The sequence below is a fragment of the Betta splendens genome, chromosome 12 (genome assembly GCF_900634795.4).
Source record: "Betta splendens chromosome 12, fBetSpl5.4, whole genome shotgun sequence".
In the NCBI taxonomy this organism is placed as follows: domain Eukaryota; kingdom Metazoa; phylum Chordata; class Actinopteri; order Anabantiformes; family Osphronemidae; genus Betta; species Betta splendens.
In genome coordinates this window covers 7,446,810-7,467,154 of record NC_040892.2, presented here as the reverse complement: position 1 = coordinate 7,467,154, position 20,345 = coordinate 7,446,810, and the positions used below count along the sequence as shown (strand labels likewise).

Sequence of the window (20,345 nt, the reverse complement as noted above, 5' to 3'; positions counted from 1 at the left end):
ACGTTTTCAGCTCGTCAAGAACGTACGTGAAAAACACCTAAAGGCTATAAATACTAAAGTATGACATTTTCACACTGTCAGCGAAGAGAATCAATAGATGTCCCAATATTTAATTAGTCACGTGCACATGTCCATATCAGAACAGTGAGCTGAGGACGCTAAAATGTGTTTCTAGCAGATCTTTACTTAAACACATACAATAATCATTACTAAAGTGCTGCAGTTATATACTGTAATATACTATAACCATTTAATCATAACATACAATACTATTACATTACATGACATTCACCACCTAATATACTGACACTGTTTTCAGGTGCTGGTCATACAATTATATATCATCAAAAGATTTATTTAATTCCATTCAAGAAGTCGAACTCATTAATTCATTGCACACAGAGTGATATATTTCAAATGTTTATTTCTTTTAATGGTAATGATTAAAGCTGACAACTAATAAAAACCTCCAATTCAGTATTTCAGAAAATTTGAATTTTGTACAAAGGTTTAATATTGAAGACACCTGGTACCACACTCTGCAGGGCAGCAGTTATAATTTCAGGGAGGTTACTCAGCTGTTTTTTCACCTGAAGGGGTGCTGTACATAATCATAGTTTTCATGTTCATACATTTTCACTTGGCCAAGGTTTCTAAAAACCCTTTTTGTATTGGTATTAATATTCAAACTTTCAGATACTGAATTTGGGGGTTTCATTAGTTGTCCATTACAATCACAATTAAAAGAAACATTTTAAATATATCACTGTGTGCAATGACTGAATAGTGAAATAAATCAACTTTTTATCAAATTCTAATTGTATGACCAGCGCCTGTAAAAGGCCCCTAATTTCACCACATACCATGTCCTTCTTTTGATCAGCCTGGGGCGCATAATTTGCCAGTTAAAGCTCCATATCTGTCAGCAGGTTTCCTTCCAAAATATAATCTCATTTTAGACTAATCAGTACTATTGTACTGATGAGCTCAGATGTAGAGTTCAATTAAACAGTTACATCTTTGCATCCTTTGTGTAGGCAGTTAAAAGTGACTTAGCAAAATGTAAATCCTAACTGACATTAAAACAGCCAATGTAACTTGGATAATGTCAAAATAAAGACAGAACAATTTTGTGTTTTTTCCAAACAGAAATCTTTAATCATTTATTTCAGTTTATGCTGTCTTGGCAGCCCTGGTGCGCTTCTTTTTAACCACAACAGGCTTCTGGCTCTTCAGAATGGCACAGGCACGACGCAGGGCAGCCTGAGGGGAATTAAATGAATAATTTAATTATTCTTTGACATTCTGAATTACAAACTTTCTATGTAGAGTCATCTCCATCTCCACTAGAGGAAAAGGGCTCACCATGCGCAGGTCCTTCCTGTAGTTGTTCTTGCGAATGATGTGTCTCAGGCTGCTGAGGGTGGCGCGGGCGTTCTTGTTGATGGTGATTTTGTCATAACAAGTGGCAGGTTTGCGCTGGCCTGTGCGACAACACAACAAAGTCTATGATAGAATGCATTGTAATTGTACAGAATGTACAGATAAAATAGTCTTGAACAATCATTTATGAAAAAAGATAGAAAGAATGAAGTAATTACCGGCACGCTTCTTCAGCACGACAACAATACCCTTGCCATCGGCAGCTGGCTGCACACCTACAGTTTTCTTGTGCACCAAACCATTGAAGCGGAATGAGTTCCTGGCCTTCAGATTATTGGGCTCCTATTTAATAAAAGGAATACAATTTAGAAAACAGCAGTTGGCAGCTGACAATTTCCAAGAGTTATTTATATGCATGTAAAACCATTTGCGCAACATGAATCCCAGACACAGCATGAATTTATACCTATATTTATCAACCACGCAACTTTTGTTCCTCCTATAGCTTTGGAAACTGTCTTGTCTATGAAAAGCATTTTATAGACAAGGAATCATCATGGCGTTCATGAGTAGTCAGTAATTGACTATAAAGATAAATTACTACTAGCTGCCGTCCTTGCAGAGCAGAATCAGACTGAAATTTTGCTTTTTTACGTTGTCACTTATACTTACTGTGCTGTACGTCTGTCCGTTCCTCTTGATGAGGAAGCTGGAGCAGTTCCTGATGACCATCCACTGCAAATGGGCCGACATGGTGAACCTAGGTAAACAAGACCATGTGTTACTGTAATAGAGCAAACGCTCCCAGATTCATTTTTAATTTATGTCAATGACGTTTCTTTAGCTTGAATAAATGACGTTTCTTTAGCTTGAATGAGGCGTGCTGGCCTAACTTCTGATTAGCTATTTGGGAACTTTGAATTTAATGACAGCAATTGACCAGAGTGGTCCAAACTACAAAGCTTTAATAAGCTTGAATGAATATATACACATGATGCATCAAACTATTGATATATTTCAGCTCAGCTTGCTAACGTTAGCTCAACAGCGCTTGAGCAAAACGAGGCCTAATCGTGACGACATGCTCACTAATAAATTAGGCACATTTCTTCGCCGTAGTGGATGTTTTACTGCCAAATAATATGTTCAACAACAAACAAACGGCGATGAAATTGGCTATTGATATAAAATAAAAGCATAGATATAGAAGAAATGTAGTTTAATGAGCGGCTAAAGGCAGCGAAGCGACCACGTTACCTTTTAGCGGAGGAAAAGGACCGGAGAGAGCGGAAACCGCTTTACGGACCCTCTGCTTGAGATCAATGCGCAAGTACAGCTACATGTTGAGAAATCGCTATGGCATAAATCATATTTTCTACATACACAAGACGTGTTTTTCATAAAAAGTGTTTTATTTTGGCTATAAATTGTAAACTATTTTGATGTCATTCCGACTCCTAAGTGTCATTTCATAGGATACTCCTTAACCGTAAATGCGGCGGAGGAACACATCATCAGGTCTCAACAATGACCTGACGTCATTACTATGCGACTCGTGTTTACAGATTGAAAAGATCACCCGTAAAATAAGTCTTTTAACTTTATACGCGATAGTATTACTTAGCAAGCGTGTGTGGCAGACGGGAACATAACAAACAGCACTATGACGTTTGCATCCTTGAGCAAAGTAGTGCGTTCAGACGCCGATTGTATCTATTTTGTGGCCTAAGATTTGGAAGATGTGAAGTGAAAAGTTGTCAGAGGGAAGATCCCTCTAAAACGCAAATGTGTAAAATGTGTAACGTGATAGATGAAAGCAGTGGATTGATGTGAGAATTAGAACATGATGAATGATGAAGAAGACCTTGAGACACTTGGTGAGCAGCTTTACAGTCGGATTTATCCAAAACACAAAGAGTCTGCTGGAAAACTCACAGGTGAGGTAACATTATTAACCTGTTTAAAGTAAATAAATAAATAATTATATATATATATAAATCAAGGTTTCTGAATGTGTGCCTCTGTGAAGGTATGCTACTAGAGCTACCAGGTCCTGTTCTGAGACAGATGCTGCAGGATGAGGTGATGTTCAGTTCAGCAGTGGAAAAAGCCCTCAGAGCCCTGCAGTCTCAGGAGCCCAGGTACAGCACCGAGTTAACAGGTTGAAGAACAGCATGTAGAGATGCAGTGGCGTATGAAAAATTTCACAGTGGTAATGTTTTGACTTTTGACATTGTCCCATTTGTAGTAAGATAACATGTAAAGACGTGGATGAGGATGAAGTTTCTGCGTCATCTGATTCTCTTGGAGAGCAGCTGTTTGAACTGGTGGATGTTTACAGCACTGGACAGTCACAGAAAATCACAGGTAATCAACCAGTCCTTTAAATCAAGAAAGTGTATGCTGGCAAAAATGCACACTTGCATCAGCAACAAACTTTACTTTGTTTTGTCATGAAAACATGCTACACATTAAACCTGATTATTTAGCACCACCTTGTGTTGGTGTTAGTTTGGTTTTCGACTTTTCGATTTATTGTAAATTATATGCAAACTAAACCGTAACTACTAGTGTGTGTTGCAAATATTCTTTGTTTTATTCTGCAGGAATGCTTCTTGAGCAGCACAAAGACGCAGTTTTAAATCTTCTCTCAGATCCAAAACTGCTGGAAGAGCAAGTAAACCTTGCTGTGAAGACATTAAAAGAGTTAGTGATTGCCTCATTTAAAAAAATTATTAATTAATTAATACTTTTCAGCAATTTCCTTTTTTGTTACAAGCTGTCCGTTAGATAATATTTAGATAAATATATACATACAAACTAACATTATTATATCTAATTAAATGTTAAATCAAATCTTCATAAATAACCTTGTCCTGTTCTTTCTTTAGTCAGAGTATGGAAGAAACAGACATCAGTAATTCATCAGATGCTGATGACACTGAGAGGTTGGGAGAGAAGCTCTATTCACTGGTGGAGGCCATGGATCCACTTAATGCAAATGATATTACAGGTGAACTGATATTTGGTCTACATCCCCTGTAAATCTTGTAGATTCTTCTTGATGTACTTTCTTCAAGGTTTATAGTTTCCTGTTTAAATATACTACTGCCTGTGTTTGTCTGTGTAGGTATGCTGCTGGAGATGGAGGCACCTGCACTCCAACAGCTACTCAGTGACAACACAATGTTGAAGATTGCTGTTCAGAAAGCACAAGCAGCACTCCCCACCTGACACACTATGCTTGAACAGAACATAGTGTAAGCTGTGAGGAACTGAAAATGAGTTATTACATAACCAGCTGTCATTGTATTTTAATTATCATTGAGTAAATGAAAGAAAAAATCATCTTGTGTAAATATTTTGGGGATTTGCTGGAAGACAAATGGACACAGCCTTTTTTAACATGTATCATTTTGCTAATGTAGGGTTACAGAAATAGTGTTTATCTAAATTGCTCCAACTGTGAACTGAACCTCTAGAAGACAGTTGTTCCTTGATAAAATTAGTGCATGTTGGCTCTACTGGTGACTCACTTGCAAGACTGTGTTAATAAGTGTTTTTCTCAGTGTTGGTATCGGTCCCACTCCTGATCAGTGTTTGTGTTAATTTTGTCATATTCTATTGATAATGTTGTAATTTTAATGCGCTGAATTGATTTGACTCACAAAGAATATTCTGTAGATCATGTAAGGAAATTCCATGAACATACAAACTATTATACAGTACATACCAAGAATCAGCCTCATCATCAACTTTTGTTTGTTCAAAATTCTGGTAGCACTGTGCCTAAATATAGATCTGTAGTTACTGACATGCTTATTGGTTCATATTGAAGATGGCTTGTAAAAGGTTGTTTTAAAAGTACTTTTCTAATTAAATGTCAGAAATCAGAATCTCTTCACCAGCCACTTAAAAGTTTGTCATTGGCCAAAACAGTTCCCTACAAATGCACTGTTTAGCACACATTTGCCTGAATTTCTGTTGGCTTTCAAAATGTTCTTGATGTGACAATAAAAGGAGCTTTTTAGAGTCATGTCAACTTTTGAGATTGTAAGAATTAGAATTAAACAAATGTATTGATCTGTTAATTACAGTAATTTTATTTTAAAACAAAACAGTCTGTTATGAATGAAACCAGTAGACATGCCTTTCAAAGTGCTACAGAGCGCAAAAATATTTTATTACCTTTTAGTTTTTTTTGTTTGTATTTAAGGTTTTAAGTCAAGGATTTTACATGAGCAATTCTAAAGATTTTAAAATCATAAGATGATATCTACAAAAATTCTTGAATCTGTGTTACTTGGGATGACAAATAACTAAAAATAAACCAAACAAAATTAAGTTTTGAAAGTACATTTAACTCTCATTTCACAATTAAGACAAAAATTTGTCTGCAGGAGTGGCCAAAACAAATCATCATAACATGAATCCAAGTGAATCATAAATGCATTTTGTCAAAGCTAATCAAACAAAAATCATTTGATCTTCACACACACACTTTTATGCCTACAGCTTATAAATACCATCAATCTGATATACATATTTGGATAGATTTGTTTTTAGTAACATTTAAAATGTATTTGCAATCCAGATCCCTGCTGCTCTGAGGACAACCCCTCGTGCTGTCAGCCCAACCTGGACGAAATCACTCTTCATTTGAGTGAGGAGTTTGAGGGGCAGAAGGAATTCTAAATAAATATCTGAAATGAGCAGCATCCTAAAACTGCAGGCTCCTGCCATCAAGTCCTCACTACTCTCGATACTAGTCTTTAACTGGAGGGGGGAAATAAACAAAAGCAAAGAACACATCAGACTATTGACACAAATCCTTCCTACATGAAAACAATCTCCAGTTGACAGAAGACTACTGAAGAGCTGCAAATGCACATATCAGAGAGCATTAGAATATCATTTTAAAAAGGTGCCACTTTCTATCCATCACACATACAATCAATAAAACATGGACATTTTGGACATCAGACAGTAAGGGAAACCTTAAACAGGACCTAGGTGATAATTCTGAGGGGAAGCTTGACACGAGCAACATACTCATCGTACACGAAAATGATGGCTACATGAACATACAGGTGTATAATTGCATCTATTGGTAAGGTTGTTATGAGTTTTCTTTTTGGATGCAGGAATAAGCCCTTGGACGAGACACCACGCCTGCTGAAAATATACCAACAATAGTCACTGAACTGAAGAAAACGATGGCAGGGTTGTTAAGCTGTTTGACAATGACTGACACAATGGAGACTGATTATGCTCTTCAGAAAGAAAAGTCCTTAAGACAGAGAGCCGTATGTCCATGTGCTTCATTTACTTCCAGGATATCACTCGATCCAACAAGTCTGTTTACACAATCTGTCTGTAAGATGGCGTCTATTTCAACACTGGGTACTGGCGCTGTCCACCCAAACGACCAGAGCGGAGTCCACCTCCTGATGGTGCACTTGTCTGGAGAACAAAAAAAAAAAAAAAAAAAGATGGAGAAAACAATGAATAAAAGAAAAAGGTCCTAGGTCTTTTATTTCATATTTTTTCTTCACATCCTTACCTGTGCAAACTGTGCAGGGTTATAAAAAGGGATGCCTCCTGTGGGTGGAGCTCCCTGGGGAGGATGACTCTACAGAGAACAAACAGTTCAGTGTGTATTGTTTGCCCAATACTTCTACCGAGGCAGAGGAGTATGTGCTTTCAACATGACATTACATGAGAATAGCCAGTGAAAATGGACAAGTAATGACAGAGAGAAATTGGATCCACTGTGAAGCAGCATTGCAAACCACTGTATCACTCATTTTACTAACCATGCAAGCTTTGTGGTAGGTTAATGAAGCAACGTGCTCCCATGACAACAAGCAAGGGAGATGCCCAACAACCGTCTCCAGCAATGTATTCTAACTGTCGACTCTTGGCTAGAGTAGACGGTTTACTAGCAGTAATCTGGTATAAATTTGTATCAGTGTTGATCTATTTGAAAGACTTTGACTAACAAGTTGGACTCCAGGTAGATTTTAAGGCATTTTAAGTCTGCATTGCTGGACATGGCTGACAGGCAAGCTTTTGGTGCAAATGGTCAAGTCTACTACTAATGATGTGCTGGGTTAGGTGGGTGAACAGGCGGGTGAAATTGGACCACTTGAGGTCCAGCTAGAGGTACCTGGTTTAAATGCTGACTCACTTCACGTGATAAAGAACTCATTGAGCTAGAACGTGAGAGCTAAAGACAGCAGGAAAGAAATAAATGGTAGGAAAAAAACACAAAAGCACAACCCATATTAAAGATCTCCCATGCAGAGTTAGATTTGTCAAACACTTCAGAATGAAAATAAATATTTGAAATGAAAACTGACAGATTGGAGAGAATTAGATTATACCAGCAAAAAATATTTTTTAAGGCTTTGCATTTAACCTATTTATGATGAAATTTCCTCAGATCAACATGCATTCATTTTCATGTTCCATTTGTTTCATTTCCATAATCTTATAATTTAAATTAACACGCAGTAGCTGTTAGGAGTCAAGCGTCATGTTACAGGGGTGCCATTACAATTATTGCATATTACTGTACAAAAGCTACAGTGTAGCTAACGGGAACAGTGTCTCTTACCTCTCCAGACTGTGATCCATCAGGCACAGCAGAACCCTCTGGGGCAGGTGGTAACAATGTTGGGTTGAACATCTGAAATGATCAAAGTGTAATTTAGTGTCAATCTACATTTTTAAAAGCTGATATATATTTAAATGCTCAATAAATACTAAAGCGACCTGTGGAGCAGTGCTGGTGTTTTCTGGGGTATTCTGCTCCTGATTTCCTCCTTCACTGGCCTCCAAAGGTTGTTGATTGTCAGGAGCTACACCAAGGTTAATGAAAAAACTATTATCTTCATCTTTCTTGGGGTTGTACTGGTAAACACATAACATATGTATGGCTGTAACTGACACAAACCTGAAGTAGGCACAAATAGGTTAGCAGGCATAGGCATCGGTGCCAGAGGAGCAAACATGTTCACTGGAGCAGGAGCTAATCCGCCTGGTTTAGCAGCTCTACTAGGATTCAGGACATCCACATATCTGCTCTTTGTGCCTAAAAACACAATTGTGACCACAGACAGTGTGTTAACAGTATGGTGTAGCAAGTACTCTAATTATAACTATGTTATGTGTGAAGCCAAGAACTCATCTTACCAGCCTTCCTGGAGAACATATTTACAGGGGGACCACCGCTCATAGGCGGGGCAGGCCCCCCAGGGCCAGGCATCGGAGCCATCTTAGGGAAACCAGATGGAGGAGGTGGAGGTGGCTTACTCTGACAAAATATAGACAAGGCTACTCTTTAGAGTTGGCTCATCTGTAAATTTGCCTGTGTCAGTATCACAGTGGTGACAACTGAGCCTTTATTGTGTTCTGCATAATATTTTTGAAAAACTATTACAGACCTCCTCTTCAGGCTCGTTCAAATCCACCCATCTCTGCTTCTTTTCATCCCACACAATCTGAAAATAATGGACATTGCAATGTTACCAGCTCTGGTGACATGTAGATATAGATTGAACAAAATGTATGTAATGGTATGACGCTAGACACAGTAAGACAAAGGTAAGTAAGTGAACCGATGTAACTTACAGATTTGTTCTTGTCATCTGGCAAGTGAGCCTCGTTTTTCCCCTTCCTATAGAGCCAATTCAGCCAACCCCCCCCACCACCACCACCACCCCCCTATATGAGAAAGAAAGGAAAATCCAAACTCAACATTGAACATCATAAAAGAAGGACCTAAAGATGTGATTGCTTTTATGAAAATATGAACCTTTTTGGGAGAGTCTTTCTTTGCTTTCTTGAGATCTTCTTGACGGGGCTGTTCAGGAATTGAAGGTGGAGGTGGAGAGACGGGATTGATTACAGAGTTACTGCGTTCCCTTCCGGCAGAGTGAGTGGAAGATTCTGATGTGGTGCGAGAGCGCCGTCCTGGAGCCTAGAGATGACAAAACATTTATACTCATGTCCATTTTAAACCTGTCTACAAATGCTGATAACTAATCACTGTACCACCTTTATATTTGTGTTTAACAATTGACAGACAAGTTTATTTCATAGGAAAACACCTCAACGCACCATATGCACTGAAGATTGTGAAGTTGTCCTTGATCTCCTTCCAGCACCCTACAGTGTGAAAAAAAAACAGATACATGTAAAAATTATACAACTTTTTTAAACAATAATACATAATGACAGGTTTTGGACAGACACTGACCATGTGACTCATGTGATCATAAAAGTCCATTTTGGGTGTAAGGGAGCCTGTGGTGACTGGGGAGGATGGAATTGGTTGAGCAGTTTGCATTACTGGTGGAGCTTGGAACGGCTGGTCCACATGGGGCATGTGGCCAGGAGAAGGAGGCATGATGTGAGATGGTGGGAGCACAGGTGAATGTGGCACCTGTGGAGGCATATGTGGTGACATTTGGCCCCTTGGAGAAGATGGGGCAAACTGCTGTTGATTTGCCCCAGCATACATGTCTGGGTTCTCAGGTTGAGGCTGGAAGGGTGGAGGGGCAAAGCCAGGATCCTGTGAAGGATAGCCGGAGACAGGGATCCCACTGGGTGGTCCAACGGGAGGTACTGGGTAGAACTGGGGCTCATTAGAGGGGGATAAAGGCTGAGGTGGGGCCATTCCATCTCGAAGAATGGACGTTGGAGCTGCAAGTAAATAGAATTACTTAGTAAATTTTGAACTGACTTACCAAAAGTTTTGAGAAGGCATATCACTGCTGAGATAACACTAGTCATGCTATATTGTGATTTATTGCATATGCATGAGTGAAAGAGAGGAGAAAGGTCAGTTATATAACAGTCAGGTAACATTATCTTCTGTAATCTTAGTTGGCAAGGTTCTTCGTCTGTCAGTGTCATATTTCACATCTAAACAGGATTTAAAACAGTTTCAAACAGAGGGTCAGGAGGAACACCATTATTCTATTTTTAATGTTCACAACTATTTCAGTAAAACTGCACAGTAAAATACAGTATAACTACAAGATTATGAATAATATTGCCTCTTAAAAAGGACCGAAAAACAGGGTGGAACACACCTGGAGGCATCAGCTGGACTCCATGTGGTGGAGGCCCAGGCAGTAATGAATGCATTAGTTGGTTGTCTGGCATGGTGCCATCCCCCTCCCCAGGCAAGTTGTGATGTTCAAGCGGACTGGGCTGTTCCAGTTCAGAGCTGGGGGTGCTGCAGTCAAACTGTGTAGGGGTTGTTCTGTCTGCATTATACGTAATTACTCCAGTCTAAAAAAAAGTTAAGAATTAAATAACTGTTACATGGATAGACCAAATATACATTTCTGATATCTTTTGAAATCAAAAACCTCCTCACCCTAATATGGCCATCAAGCTGTCTGAGTTCAATTAGCCATTCAGGCTCATTAAACAACTCTTGTTCAGGTTTCTCCTTCAGTTGTGGATCAAAAAATCGCAGCTTTTCAGACATCTATAAAAAATATGAATGGAAAATTTTAGAAATTTGGTCAAAATCTGAAAATATACTACATGAAGCATCAACCTTCGACGAATGGAGCACGGACAGAGAGAGAAGACACCAGTGCATACCTGTATAATTTGGCTGATGAAAACAGGGGAGTAGTAAGATGGCTGCATGAGGACATTCCTGGAGATGACTTCACAGTAGTGAAAGGCCTGAGCACACAGGCCTGCTTCAGCCAAGCGGCATGCATAGATCAACTTGAACACCTAATGACACACATCAATCAAAAAAAAAAAACAAGATTAAACCTCATCAGATGGGTCACCGTGGTGACTCTAATTCAGAAAAGACACAGGTGTAAAGAAACATAAAGGACTTAATGAGCCTATTCTGATTAACCCACTTGATTGACTTATTAATCAACAAGTAAATACAAAAAAACTACCTGGAAATTGGGCAGGGAGCAAGGCTGAGAACCCAGAGATTGAGCATACTCGTAGGCTTCCGTCCGCTGAATAGCTTCATTGGTTGCAAATTGGAAAAAGGGGAAACTAAAACAAGAGATATTAGTAAGAAAGTGTTCTAGTGTGCCAAGTCTAATTATGTAATGCAGAGGCTTAATCTGTTTCAAACCTGTGGTTGGATCCAATCAGAACCATCTTAGTGCTCTTCTTTGTGAAAACTCCCAGGCCAACTTGAGCCATCAAGTAGCAGAAGTGAGCAGCATCGATCAGGCCTTTTGAAGCTGCCACAACAGAGTGGGAATGTGAGCTTGCTGTTGTGGTGACACAGTGACCCAGGCTAAATCCAGGGATTACAACTTAGTTAATATAATTCCTACCAAGAGTGTCGCCCATGGTGGTGATTGTGCGGGTATCCAGATCCAAAGTGTGAGTCAGGTTAGATAGAACCATGGCCAAGTGAGGACGCCAGTCACCCCACTTCTCTTCACCACAGCACTGCCGGAATACGAAAATTATCTCACACATCACATGGAAACATTTACTACGTAACCTCAGAATAACAAAGGGATTAAAGACAGAAAGCCAAAGCAATAATTACAGTTGCTGATGCAGGCATCCTTCCAGACATCAGCTGGTAGACTGTCTGCAGAGGGTCATTGATGGGTAAACTGTTGGCAAACCTAAACGACAAAGAAGGTAAAAGTGTGTTAAACAATAAAATTCACACAATAAATGAACAAGCTACTGGTATTGTACCTTGTCATGACACGTGCATGTGTCCTGTTGTCCATCTTACTGGCCAACAGCAGGGCATGGCCCCAGAGACCTCCCTTCATAGCTGCCTCTAGTGCATCCTAGAACACGCAAAAAAGCAATCGTTTCAGAATTTATGAGACAAGACCATGTGAAATGACAGCACTGCAGCTAAAAAGGGGTTCTCTTACTTTTTTGCGACCAAACAGCAGAAGCTCTCTGAAACGCTCCGTTTCCTTGCCAACATTCTCAGGGACAGTCATGAAGGTGTCAGATAGAAGGGAGAGCGGTCCGGCTCCTGGCTCTTCCTCAGCTCGTGACAGCGGTTCATTATTGAAATCAATCAAGTTGGCTTCATTAGGACTCTTACCCGGAAGCCAAACAGAGCGATGCTCTTTAAGCAAGAGGTCGGCGATGTCTGTACCAACCACAGTCTGAAGAAAAAGAGCATGATGATGGTGAGAAGGTTGGTTTAAAGTCACATTCCTGCATTGATTTCTATAACTGTACAGTCTTACCCCATTCTGTCTACAGAGCAGCACGATGAAGTCCCACAGCAAGCGAGCAGAGTCCCTGTCCAGAAGGTTGTTGTCACGAGAACATTCCACAGCTTTGTTCTGGGAGAACTTTATCACGTCCACCTTATGAGTCTCCTCCCTAAAAAGCAGAACAAAAGTTAAGGAATGAGTGAAACCAAACCCAAACCTTTTTTCATTAATCAATCTTTAGGTCAGTAAAAAGAGGTAGGATTTATAAGTGAGCTCTCTGATTTCAGTCTCACTTTAAGAAACAAATTAATTTTAATTTTAGCCTTTTCATGATTTGGGCTGACAAAAAGCTACAGACTTAATCACTGAAAGGTTACATTTTTTTTAAAAAAACAAGGCTAAATAAACTTACTTAACCAGAGGTCCAGGGAAGGCTCGTAGTTCTGACTGATCCCGAGTATCCTGCAGCATGGTCTGAAATTACAAAAAAAAAAAAATATATATATATATATGCAGACTATATTACGCAATAAAAAAACTTTACACCCATTTTAACACGTTTTATTATGTAGACATAAAACAGTGTACACAATGTAACAGTGTCAAAAGTACGGGGGAAAAAAATGAACATAAATTTACCTCCATGCTGTGAATATCAACAAGAGCAGGCTGTCCAGCTGAAGGAAGATTTGGCAGCACTTGGACCAGATGACCACCAGGTCCAAAGCGGGCACAGCGGTGTGGTATGGTAAACTTCTCTGGGGTTGTAGGACGAGGTGGGGCTAGATGAAAAATAACAGTCCGACTATGAGTTGTTGACTGAGATCCTGTGGGAATTTAAGTAAGCAGTAATGTATCAAACTATTGTTTATTTATATAGTGCAGGGCCATTTATTACTCTAAAAGTGTTTTAAAGTTTGAACAATAAACAACATCCTTTGCGCTGAGTTCATTAAAATAAAACCTCAGGAAGTGCAACAGAACGAACAAACATGCAACAGATGTCACGCGTACAGAACAGAGCATGCAAAGGGACTTACACTGGTCAGGGACAACCCGAGTGCTCTCTGTGGGATACTCAGAAGGGTACAGGTACTGGCTGTAGTTCTGCATGGCATCAGTTGTGTTTGGGTACTGTCCGTAAGAATAGTCCACAGCCAAAGTAGATGCTGTGTTGTCGTATGCCGACACCAAGTCAGGCTGGCTTCTGTATACTTGACTCTGCAGGAAGGGACAATACAAAAAAATAAATAAATGCAATCAAAATAAATGAATTTCAAGACAAAATATTAAATTAATTATAGCCATACTCAACAAACAATTATCTATATTGGCTTCCTCAATAAGAGACACTAAAATAGATCAAGGTTAGTGGGGAAGTAGTATCCAATCCACAAGAGAGTTTCGCAGCCCAGAGGTCATGAATATCAGAATACAAGCAAACCCCATTACCTGTTGTGAACGTGAGCTGAAGCTGCTCTGTCTGCTGTGGTGGCTGTGCACACTGTGTGCTGAGCGTTCGCTGTGGACACTTCGTCGGTCAAACTCATCAGCTTCATTTCGCTGGTATTCATCGTCAAAGCTGGGATCGTAACCAGGATAGTAACGCCACTGGTCATCATAGCCCTCTCTCCTGCGAGTGTAGAATACACGAAAAAAACAAACAAACACTGTATTTTACCGGAGCAGTCCTCGAATAAAAGAAAACCCATTTTGCAAAAGCACAAAAATTATGAATCATAAAAATTAACAACAAACAAATATCTTTAAAAATATCCATATCCTTTCACACAGTCTTTTACATACCTTGTGGGGTACATGTGTTGATTATAATAGTTTTCCCTGCCTCTGTAGCTGTCATCGTAATTAGACCAGTAGGCCTGATCATAGTATCCTCTGTACCGGGGATCATACTGTCCATAGTTGTATGCTTTCCAAGGAAGAGGAAAGAGAAAAACACACAAACATCCAGTTGTGTACAAAAAAAAGCAGAAAATGCCTTTAGGATCTCCAAACTGCACAGGTTTCAATTCTGTGTATCATACCTCTCTGGTCATAGTTCTTAGAGTAGTCTGTATAATAGTCGTTGTAGGCACTTCGGTTTGCTCTGTGGTAATCGTCAGCATAGCCTTGTCTAGGGGAGTAAGAGGAAAGACAATGGTCAGTAAAACACATTTGTTTGGCATTTGCTACCTAGTTCTTAATATTCTCTTAATCAAGAAACAGGACATGCAGAATATGTGATTAGTACTAGACATGGTGTCAATTAAAAAAAAAAACACAAAAACATTTGAATACTATATATCCAAGGCACAAGCTGCCACACTGAAAATATCACTCCACTCAACTTCCCAAATTATATAGTTCATATTGCTAAACTCTAATGCACAAACTGCAGGTGGTTTCACACAAAAATATGCAAAGTATATATTTTTTATCACTATTGCACACTTCTGACATTAGCAATGTAAACTCCAAGGACAACGGTTTCACTGACCTGGATGACGGCCTGTCGGAGTACTGACTTGACCTGGAGTTGGGTCGCTCTGGCTGAGGATCTCTATATTGGTAGTTTGGATCACGATAAGCTGCAGCCTGGCTATCATATCTGCCATACCAACTCCTGTATGAGGCGTCCTGAGAAATTAGAACATCAATAAAGTTTTAGGTGTCACCACATTCATGGGTTTCTGATGCCTTTTCTAATTATATGTTATGAAATGAAGTAGATGAATACAAGAATAAGCTAGCATAGGAGAAATATATTAACATACTTGATAATATTGTTGTGCTCTGGGATCCACAAAGGGAGGCGGATACTGCCCGGGGGGATATGGTGCTCTGCTATCGGGGTATTCTCCATAGTTACCATAATAGCCACTATACATCTGTCCTGACACCAGAGGCGGGGGCCCATAGCCTTGCTGGATGCCTGCAGATGAGGGAGGTTGAGGTGGCTCTGCAGTAGCTGGCTGGGAAGCTCCTTGGGGTAATTGTCCTGGAGGGTATGCAGCAGCAGGAGGAGGGGGGGCACCTCCTGTGGCAGGCCCTTGTGCTGGAACTGCATACTGTCCATGGGAGGGCTGTGCAGTGCTGACAGGTACAGGAGGAGCTTCACTTTTTCCCTGCATTGAGGGCTGAGAATCTGATGTTTCACTTCGTTTAGTTGGTGGTGCCTGGGTATTTGCAGCTGCTTGGGAAGGTACCTGTGGAGTAGTTGAAGAGGCTGGGTTCTGGACAGTGACACTCCCTTCCATTCTTAACCCCTGCTGAGCATCTTTGGTTACCTGTAGGTAAAATCCATTACTAGCCTGTAGAGACTCATGCAGATGGCCAGGTGCTTGGTTTTGGGGTTGTGATTGGTGCATAGAAAAATCAAGAAGTTCATAATTTGAAGGCTGACTATGATTAGAAACAGCAGCTGTAGCAAGAGAAGCGTGTGAATTAACTTGGGGAGAAGAGTGGTTGTCTCCAGTCAACGATTGGTCTCGTGAAAGAGGAGCATGGACTAGTTGAGCCTGCATTGGTGCTGTAATTTCAGATGATTTTGCTGCTTCTGTGTTCTCTCTGGTAAGATTTAGTGGACCTTGTGTAGACGCAGGGAAGCTTATTGACCCAGGGGTAAATAATGGATTAAGATTAGAGGTCAATGAAGTTGGTTGGGAGGTGCCAGCAGGCAGCCCCTGTGAGAGTGACCTTACAGGTGGGGCAGCTTCTCTGAAGCTAATTTGACTGAGTGGCTCAGAGATGACATTGGGGGAAATCACACTGCAATTTGACACAGGCGGGGCAATCAAAACAGGTTGGTGGAGTGATTCAGATAGCAGAAGAGATGCGTATCCCAGGTTGCCTTGAGAGTCAGTTTGCTCTGCCTCACTCACCTTTGGTGGATTCTCTAAATTTTCCAAATTCTGCTGTGGAGTCTGTTGTACTCTCTGAGAGGGCTGAAGGTCAAGTGGACTATCTTCTGGAGGTTGAATGACATCAGCACTAGGCTCTCGTACAGGGGCAAGAACTGCTGGAGCAGCAGGGGCTAGTAGGATGTTAGTACTCAAGCTAGTTGGGTCATTCTGAGCCCACAGAGTAGTGGCTGGGCTATCACAAGGCCGGTTAGCTCCAAAAGCCCGGGATGAAGGCCGAGAGTGAGAATGGACCACTGGATGTGTCAGATGAGGTACACCACCACCTGCTCCAGGAGGCAATGAATGCCCTGGACTGTAAATGTTTTCCATATTATCAGGTGGCAGCTCCAGGTTGCCAGGTGTAGAATCTGTACCACTTTCTGCCACAATATTAGCCATGTCAACTTCAGCAGGACGCACTCCAACTCCATGTGAGCGGACAGGTTCAAAGGAGCTGTTAGCACTGGCTTGAAAGATACCTGTTGGTTTGGGAGGGCTAGGTGTGGGGGGCCACATTTGCTCAAGGGAGCTCTGTCGAATAGCTTCAGCTCCAGCAGGAGAATCAATCTGCTCAAAGTACTCTCCGGTGCCAGCAGGTGGGTTTGCCTCATCAGTCAGGCGAGGGCTTTCCTGTTGAATAAATGTACCTACTACTCCCTGGTGGCGGCGAGAGCCAGTTCCGCTTCCATGGCTCATATTGCTATAATTGGATGACACACTGGCAGGTCTTATTGGTCTGGGAACAGAATCTGGAGTTTCCAGGTTAGGACCAGTTTCAAAGTGGTCAACTAAATGGGCAGCACTAGCAGCAGGACTGCCAGGAGTCTCACTCGGTAATACCTCCTGATTTGGGACACACTCCAAGTTCTCCACAAGGTCATATTGGGAATCATGGGCCCCCTGTGTTACTTGAATGCCATCTTGAACGGTTCCTTGATAACCCAAGGGTACATCTGCTTGGCTGCTGTTGCCATGTGGAACACTGTGGTGTTGATAAGGGCCAGGAACACCGTTCACTGTTTTATTTTTCTCTCCAGCCAGAGTTTCTTCATTTTCCACATCACTGTCTTTGAAGAACATTGAGAGAGTGCTAGACTCCTGAGAGTATGGGACTGGGTCATGGGCAGTACTAGGCACAGGTCCAGTGTTGGACCCATGCTGAGATCCAGCAAAGTCAGCCTGAGGCTGAGGATGAGGATGATGGTGGCTCAGGCCAGTGCCCATTTGGTGGTACCCCGAGTCCTGTGGAAATTGGTTAAGCAGTGAATCCTGGGCCGTAGAGCCCTGACTAAAGTGGCTTTGAGTTTGGAAGTGAGAATTATGCTGTTGTGGCACATTTGGGTCAGCGAACGAAGAACTAGGAGGTTTTACCGGGATCTGTGGGGTAAGACAAGCCTGCATATGAGAATGTCCTGGTTGTGTTGGAGGGGTGGGGAAATTGTGGTGGGATGGTGTGGCGTGAGAGGGATACATTTGAGTTTGTGGAGGTATATTAAAAGGTTGTGGTAGAGGGTCACTAGTAGGCTGAAAATAGTTCTGAACTGATGGAGGACGACTTCCGTGATCAGGGACCCACTGGGATGAGGAGGGGGGAGGAGGAACTGGCTGTAAGGGCCCAGACTGAGAAAACTGTGATTCCAGGTTAAAAGGTGAATGAATAGGTGCTGAGGACAGCGGTGGTGTCTCTGTGGCCATAGATGATTGTTCTCTTGAATTAAAATAGGCCTGTTCAGCATTAGAAGATGCATAGCCTCCAGGAGTTGCTGCTTGAAAAACACCAGGGGATGGGGATGTACTGTTAGGGTTGAACATGGTCACTCCTGGAAGTGATGACGGAGGGGCACCCAAAGGAGCAGCTGCAAAATGCAGTGGCTGCGGTTGAGGTGGCAACCCTCCACCTGGCGGAGAGTATATGGTGTTAGGTGGAGCTTGGGGGTTGCTGTTTGGTATTGTTAGGATAGCACCTGCAGCCACAGAAGGAGTTGTTCTAGCAAAAGCGAAAGGGTCTGTCGTTGGTTGGGTAGCAGGCTGAATTGCAGCAGGGGCTGCTGCTGTCTGCTTGTGAGGCCTGGTCCGACGGAACATATTTGGTCCAGAAGGAGGAGGAGGACCAGAGGCTCCTGGGGGTCCAGTCCGCGGAGGGGGCTGCATGGCTGCAGGGGTAACAATTCCAAGGACCAGGTCACTTGACTTAATGTCACCGAAGAGGCTTAAGTCAGGCAAAGCTGGGTAGAAAAAACAGGAAGAGGTTAACAAAAAGATACACGTGGCTCACAGATGGACGTTACCACACCTTTGTGTAACAGTCTACAATACTATGTCAATAAATGGTACTCATTTCAATATGAGCAACCACCATAAATAAGTAATTAACATATATGCATTATATTATATTATATTATATTATATATAAGCCTATAGCTAGTACAACTATTATTGTCAACTTGTTAAACCATTTTGCCAGAGTCAAATGGCTTGTTGTAAACAGGAGCACAAAATGATCACACCAGGACTAACATTAATTTCTGTCATTGAATTGTCACTTATTTAACCTCAAACCCAAATGCAAGTATCACAAGAAAATATAGCTCCATATGACCATGAACATTTATACCTAAAATTAGCATAGCTTAAACCTGCCGTTTGGAAACTAGATTGCTTTGTTGATGGTTACTAGCGACCCGTTAATGAAGATTGCGCAATTACAAAGCATATGATCAGAAGACGCTGAATGTGCCCTTTGAAAATTAAAAAAAAACTATCCGCTACAGCCACGGTGGACCTGTCAGTGGGAGACTCGATAGAGCTAACACGACTACACACAGAACAGTGAAATGTTAGAAAGGGAGCTCAATAACAGGGTGAGCCAGTTAGTAAGTAGTCTTGTTTTGCTGAGCTTTTCCAAAGTGATCCCGGATGTTTAAAGCAGGTTTATACATTCACCGCGTCTGTGAGCTAAGGTTAGCTACGACGACATGCCAACTTGGCGCTGTAGAACGAAGTACACATTTTAAACGCCATGCCCTTCCTGCAAAATAATCGGTACTTGCTGAAATCTCACCAGCAGCTAGGGTCTCCCGCTGTAGCACGACATTATTGTAAGTTACGGTTGGACAGTCCGGAGGGCTCGGCTCAACAGCTAACGGTAACGCTACATGCTCTACATGCCCTGAAACCAGTAACTAGCAAAACATTGATATCCCAAAGTCTCCAGAACTCATAAAGAATCCCCGAAAGCGAATAACGTCATTTGCGTGCGCACAGAACTCTGTCGGGAACGCATATCAAGCTATTAAAGGTCGCCGTCCTCTCGACGAGCATTACTTAACAGGTTCACTGCCTGGTCAGCTAACGTTAGCACTGGTGCATGATTAGCACTGCTTGCTAACTAGCCCGTGCTAACTACAGTGGCAACAGTTTCACACAAGTTTAACATCCTATACTAAAACACTCAGACTTAAGCATGGTCAAATATGGCCCATATTTACTCTTACCCGATGTCGGAAATATGTACAGATATAAATAAATTCTTACAAGTGTACAGGACAGTGAGTCTGACACACCGCCACCATATTCAATGAACACATCCTACTAGGCTACGTGTACAAGCGGCGTCACAAGCCAAACAACGATTGCGTCACCGCAGGGCGGGGCTTGTAAGTTGTCCAGCGGTAGTAGTGGTGGAATTCACCTTTAACTGAATTAAAATGTATGATAATTAAAATGAGGCTATTATTATTACAGTTGGCTCGTTATTGTTCATGCATGAATAGTAAATTCACAACTGTTACAGTAGCTTGAACTACAGGACGCACAGGAGATCAGACACATAGCTAATAGGTAATAACATACATGT

The 20,345-nt window shown here is 41.4% G+C and overlaps 3 protein-coding genes across 6 annotated transcripts; 1 reads left to right on the top strand and 2 right to left on the bottom strand.

Annotated features, from left to right (window-relative positions):
* Positions 1 to 1,128: 1,128 nt before the first annotated feature.
* Positions 1,129 to 2,675, bottom strand: rpl28 (ribosomal protein L28). Its single transcript, XM_029168869.3, has 5 exons — positions 2,641 to 2,675; positions 2,056 to 2,143; positions 1,602 to 1,725; positions 1,366 to 1,484; positions 1,129 to 1,263 (listed from the first exon to the last, which is right to left on the bottom strand). The coding sequence occupies exons 2-5, from the start codon at positions 2,134 to 2,136 to the stop codon at positions 1,174 to 1,176; spliced, it is 414 nt and encodes a 137-aa protein (XP_029024702.1). The 5' UTR covers positions 2,137 to 2,143; positions 2,641 to 2,675; the 3' UTR covers positions 1,129 to 1,173.
* A 230-nt stretch (positions 2,676 to 2,905) lies between these two features.
* Positions 2,906 to 5,419, top strand: LOC114866749 (polyadenylate-binding protein 3). The gene is made up of 6 exons (XM_029168868.3): positions 2,906 to 3,320; positions 3,413 to 3,524; positions 3,632 to 3,750; positions 3,990 to 4,089; positions 4,275 to 4,396; positions 4,514 to 5,419. Exons 1-6 carry the CDS (start codon positions 3,227 to 3,229, stop codon positions 4,615 to 4,617), a joined length of 651 nt encoding a protein of 216 aa, XP_029024701.1. The 5' UTR covers positions 2,906 to 3,226; the 3' UTR covers positions 4,618 to 5,419.
* Positions 5,420 to 5,462: 43 nt separating this feature from the next.
* On the bottom strand, positions 5,463 to 20,108 carry sec16a (SEC16 homolog A, endoplasmic reticulum export factor). Of its 4 annotated transcripts, none has more exons than XM_029168860.2 (31): positions 20,024 to 20,108; positions 15,362 to 18,714; positions 15,085 to 15,224; positions 14,633 to 14,721; positions 14,394 to 14,517; positions 14,040 to 14,220; positions 13,628 to 13,808; positions 13,227 to 13,369; positions 13,000 to 13,061; positions 12,618 to 12,756; positions 12,291 to 12,533; positions 12,103 to 12,200; positions 11,945 to 12,026; positions 11,724 to 11,841; positions 11,516 to 11,627; positions 11,328 to 11,433; positions 11,008 to 11,148; positions 10,775 to 10,888; positions 10,485 to 10,686; positions 9,647 to 10,092; positions 9,508 to 9,555; positions 9,203 to 9,367; positions 9,019 to 9,111; positions 8,832 to 8,888; positions 8,581 to 8,701; positions 8,342 to 8,479; positions 8,161 to 8,246; positions 8,003 to 8,074; positions 7,553 to 7,612; positions 6,947 to 7,015; positions 5,463 to 6,846 (listed from the first exon to the last, which is right to left on the bottom strand). In XM_029168860.2, the coding sequence occupies exons 2-31, from the start codon at positions 18,638 to 18,640 to the stop codon at positions 6,772 to 6,774; spliced, it is 6,984 nt and encodes a 2,327-aa protein (XP_029024693.1). In that variant the 5' UTR covers positions 18,641 to 18,714; positions 20,024 to 20,108; the 3' UTR covers positions 5,463 to 6,771. The 4 variants fall into 4 exon arrangements, with proteins under 4 accessions (XP_029024693.1, XP_029024692.1, XP_040929110.1 ...); XM_029168859.3 differs by having other exon boundaries at positions 19,984 to 20,096; XM_041073176.2 differs by lacking the exon at positions 20,024 to 20,108 and having other exon boundaries at positions 15,362 to 15,874; positions 16,469 to 18,714.
* Positions 20,109 to 20,345: the final 237 nt, after the last annotated feature.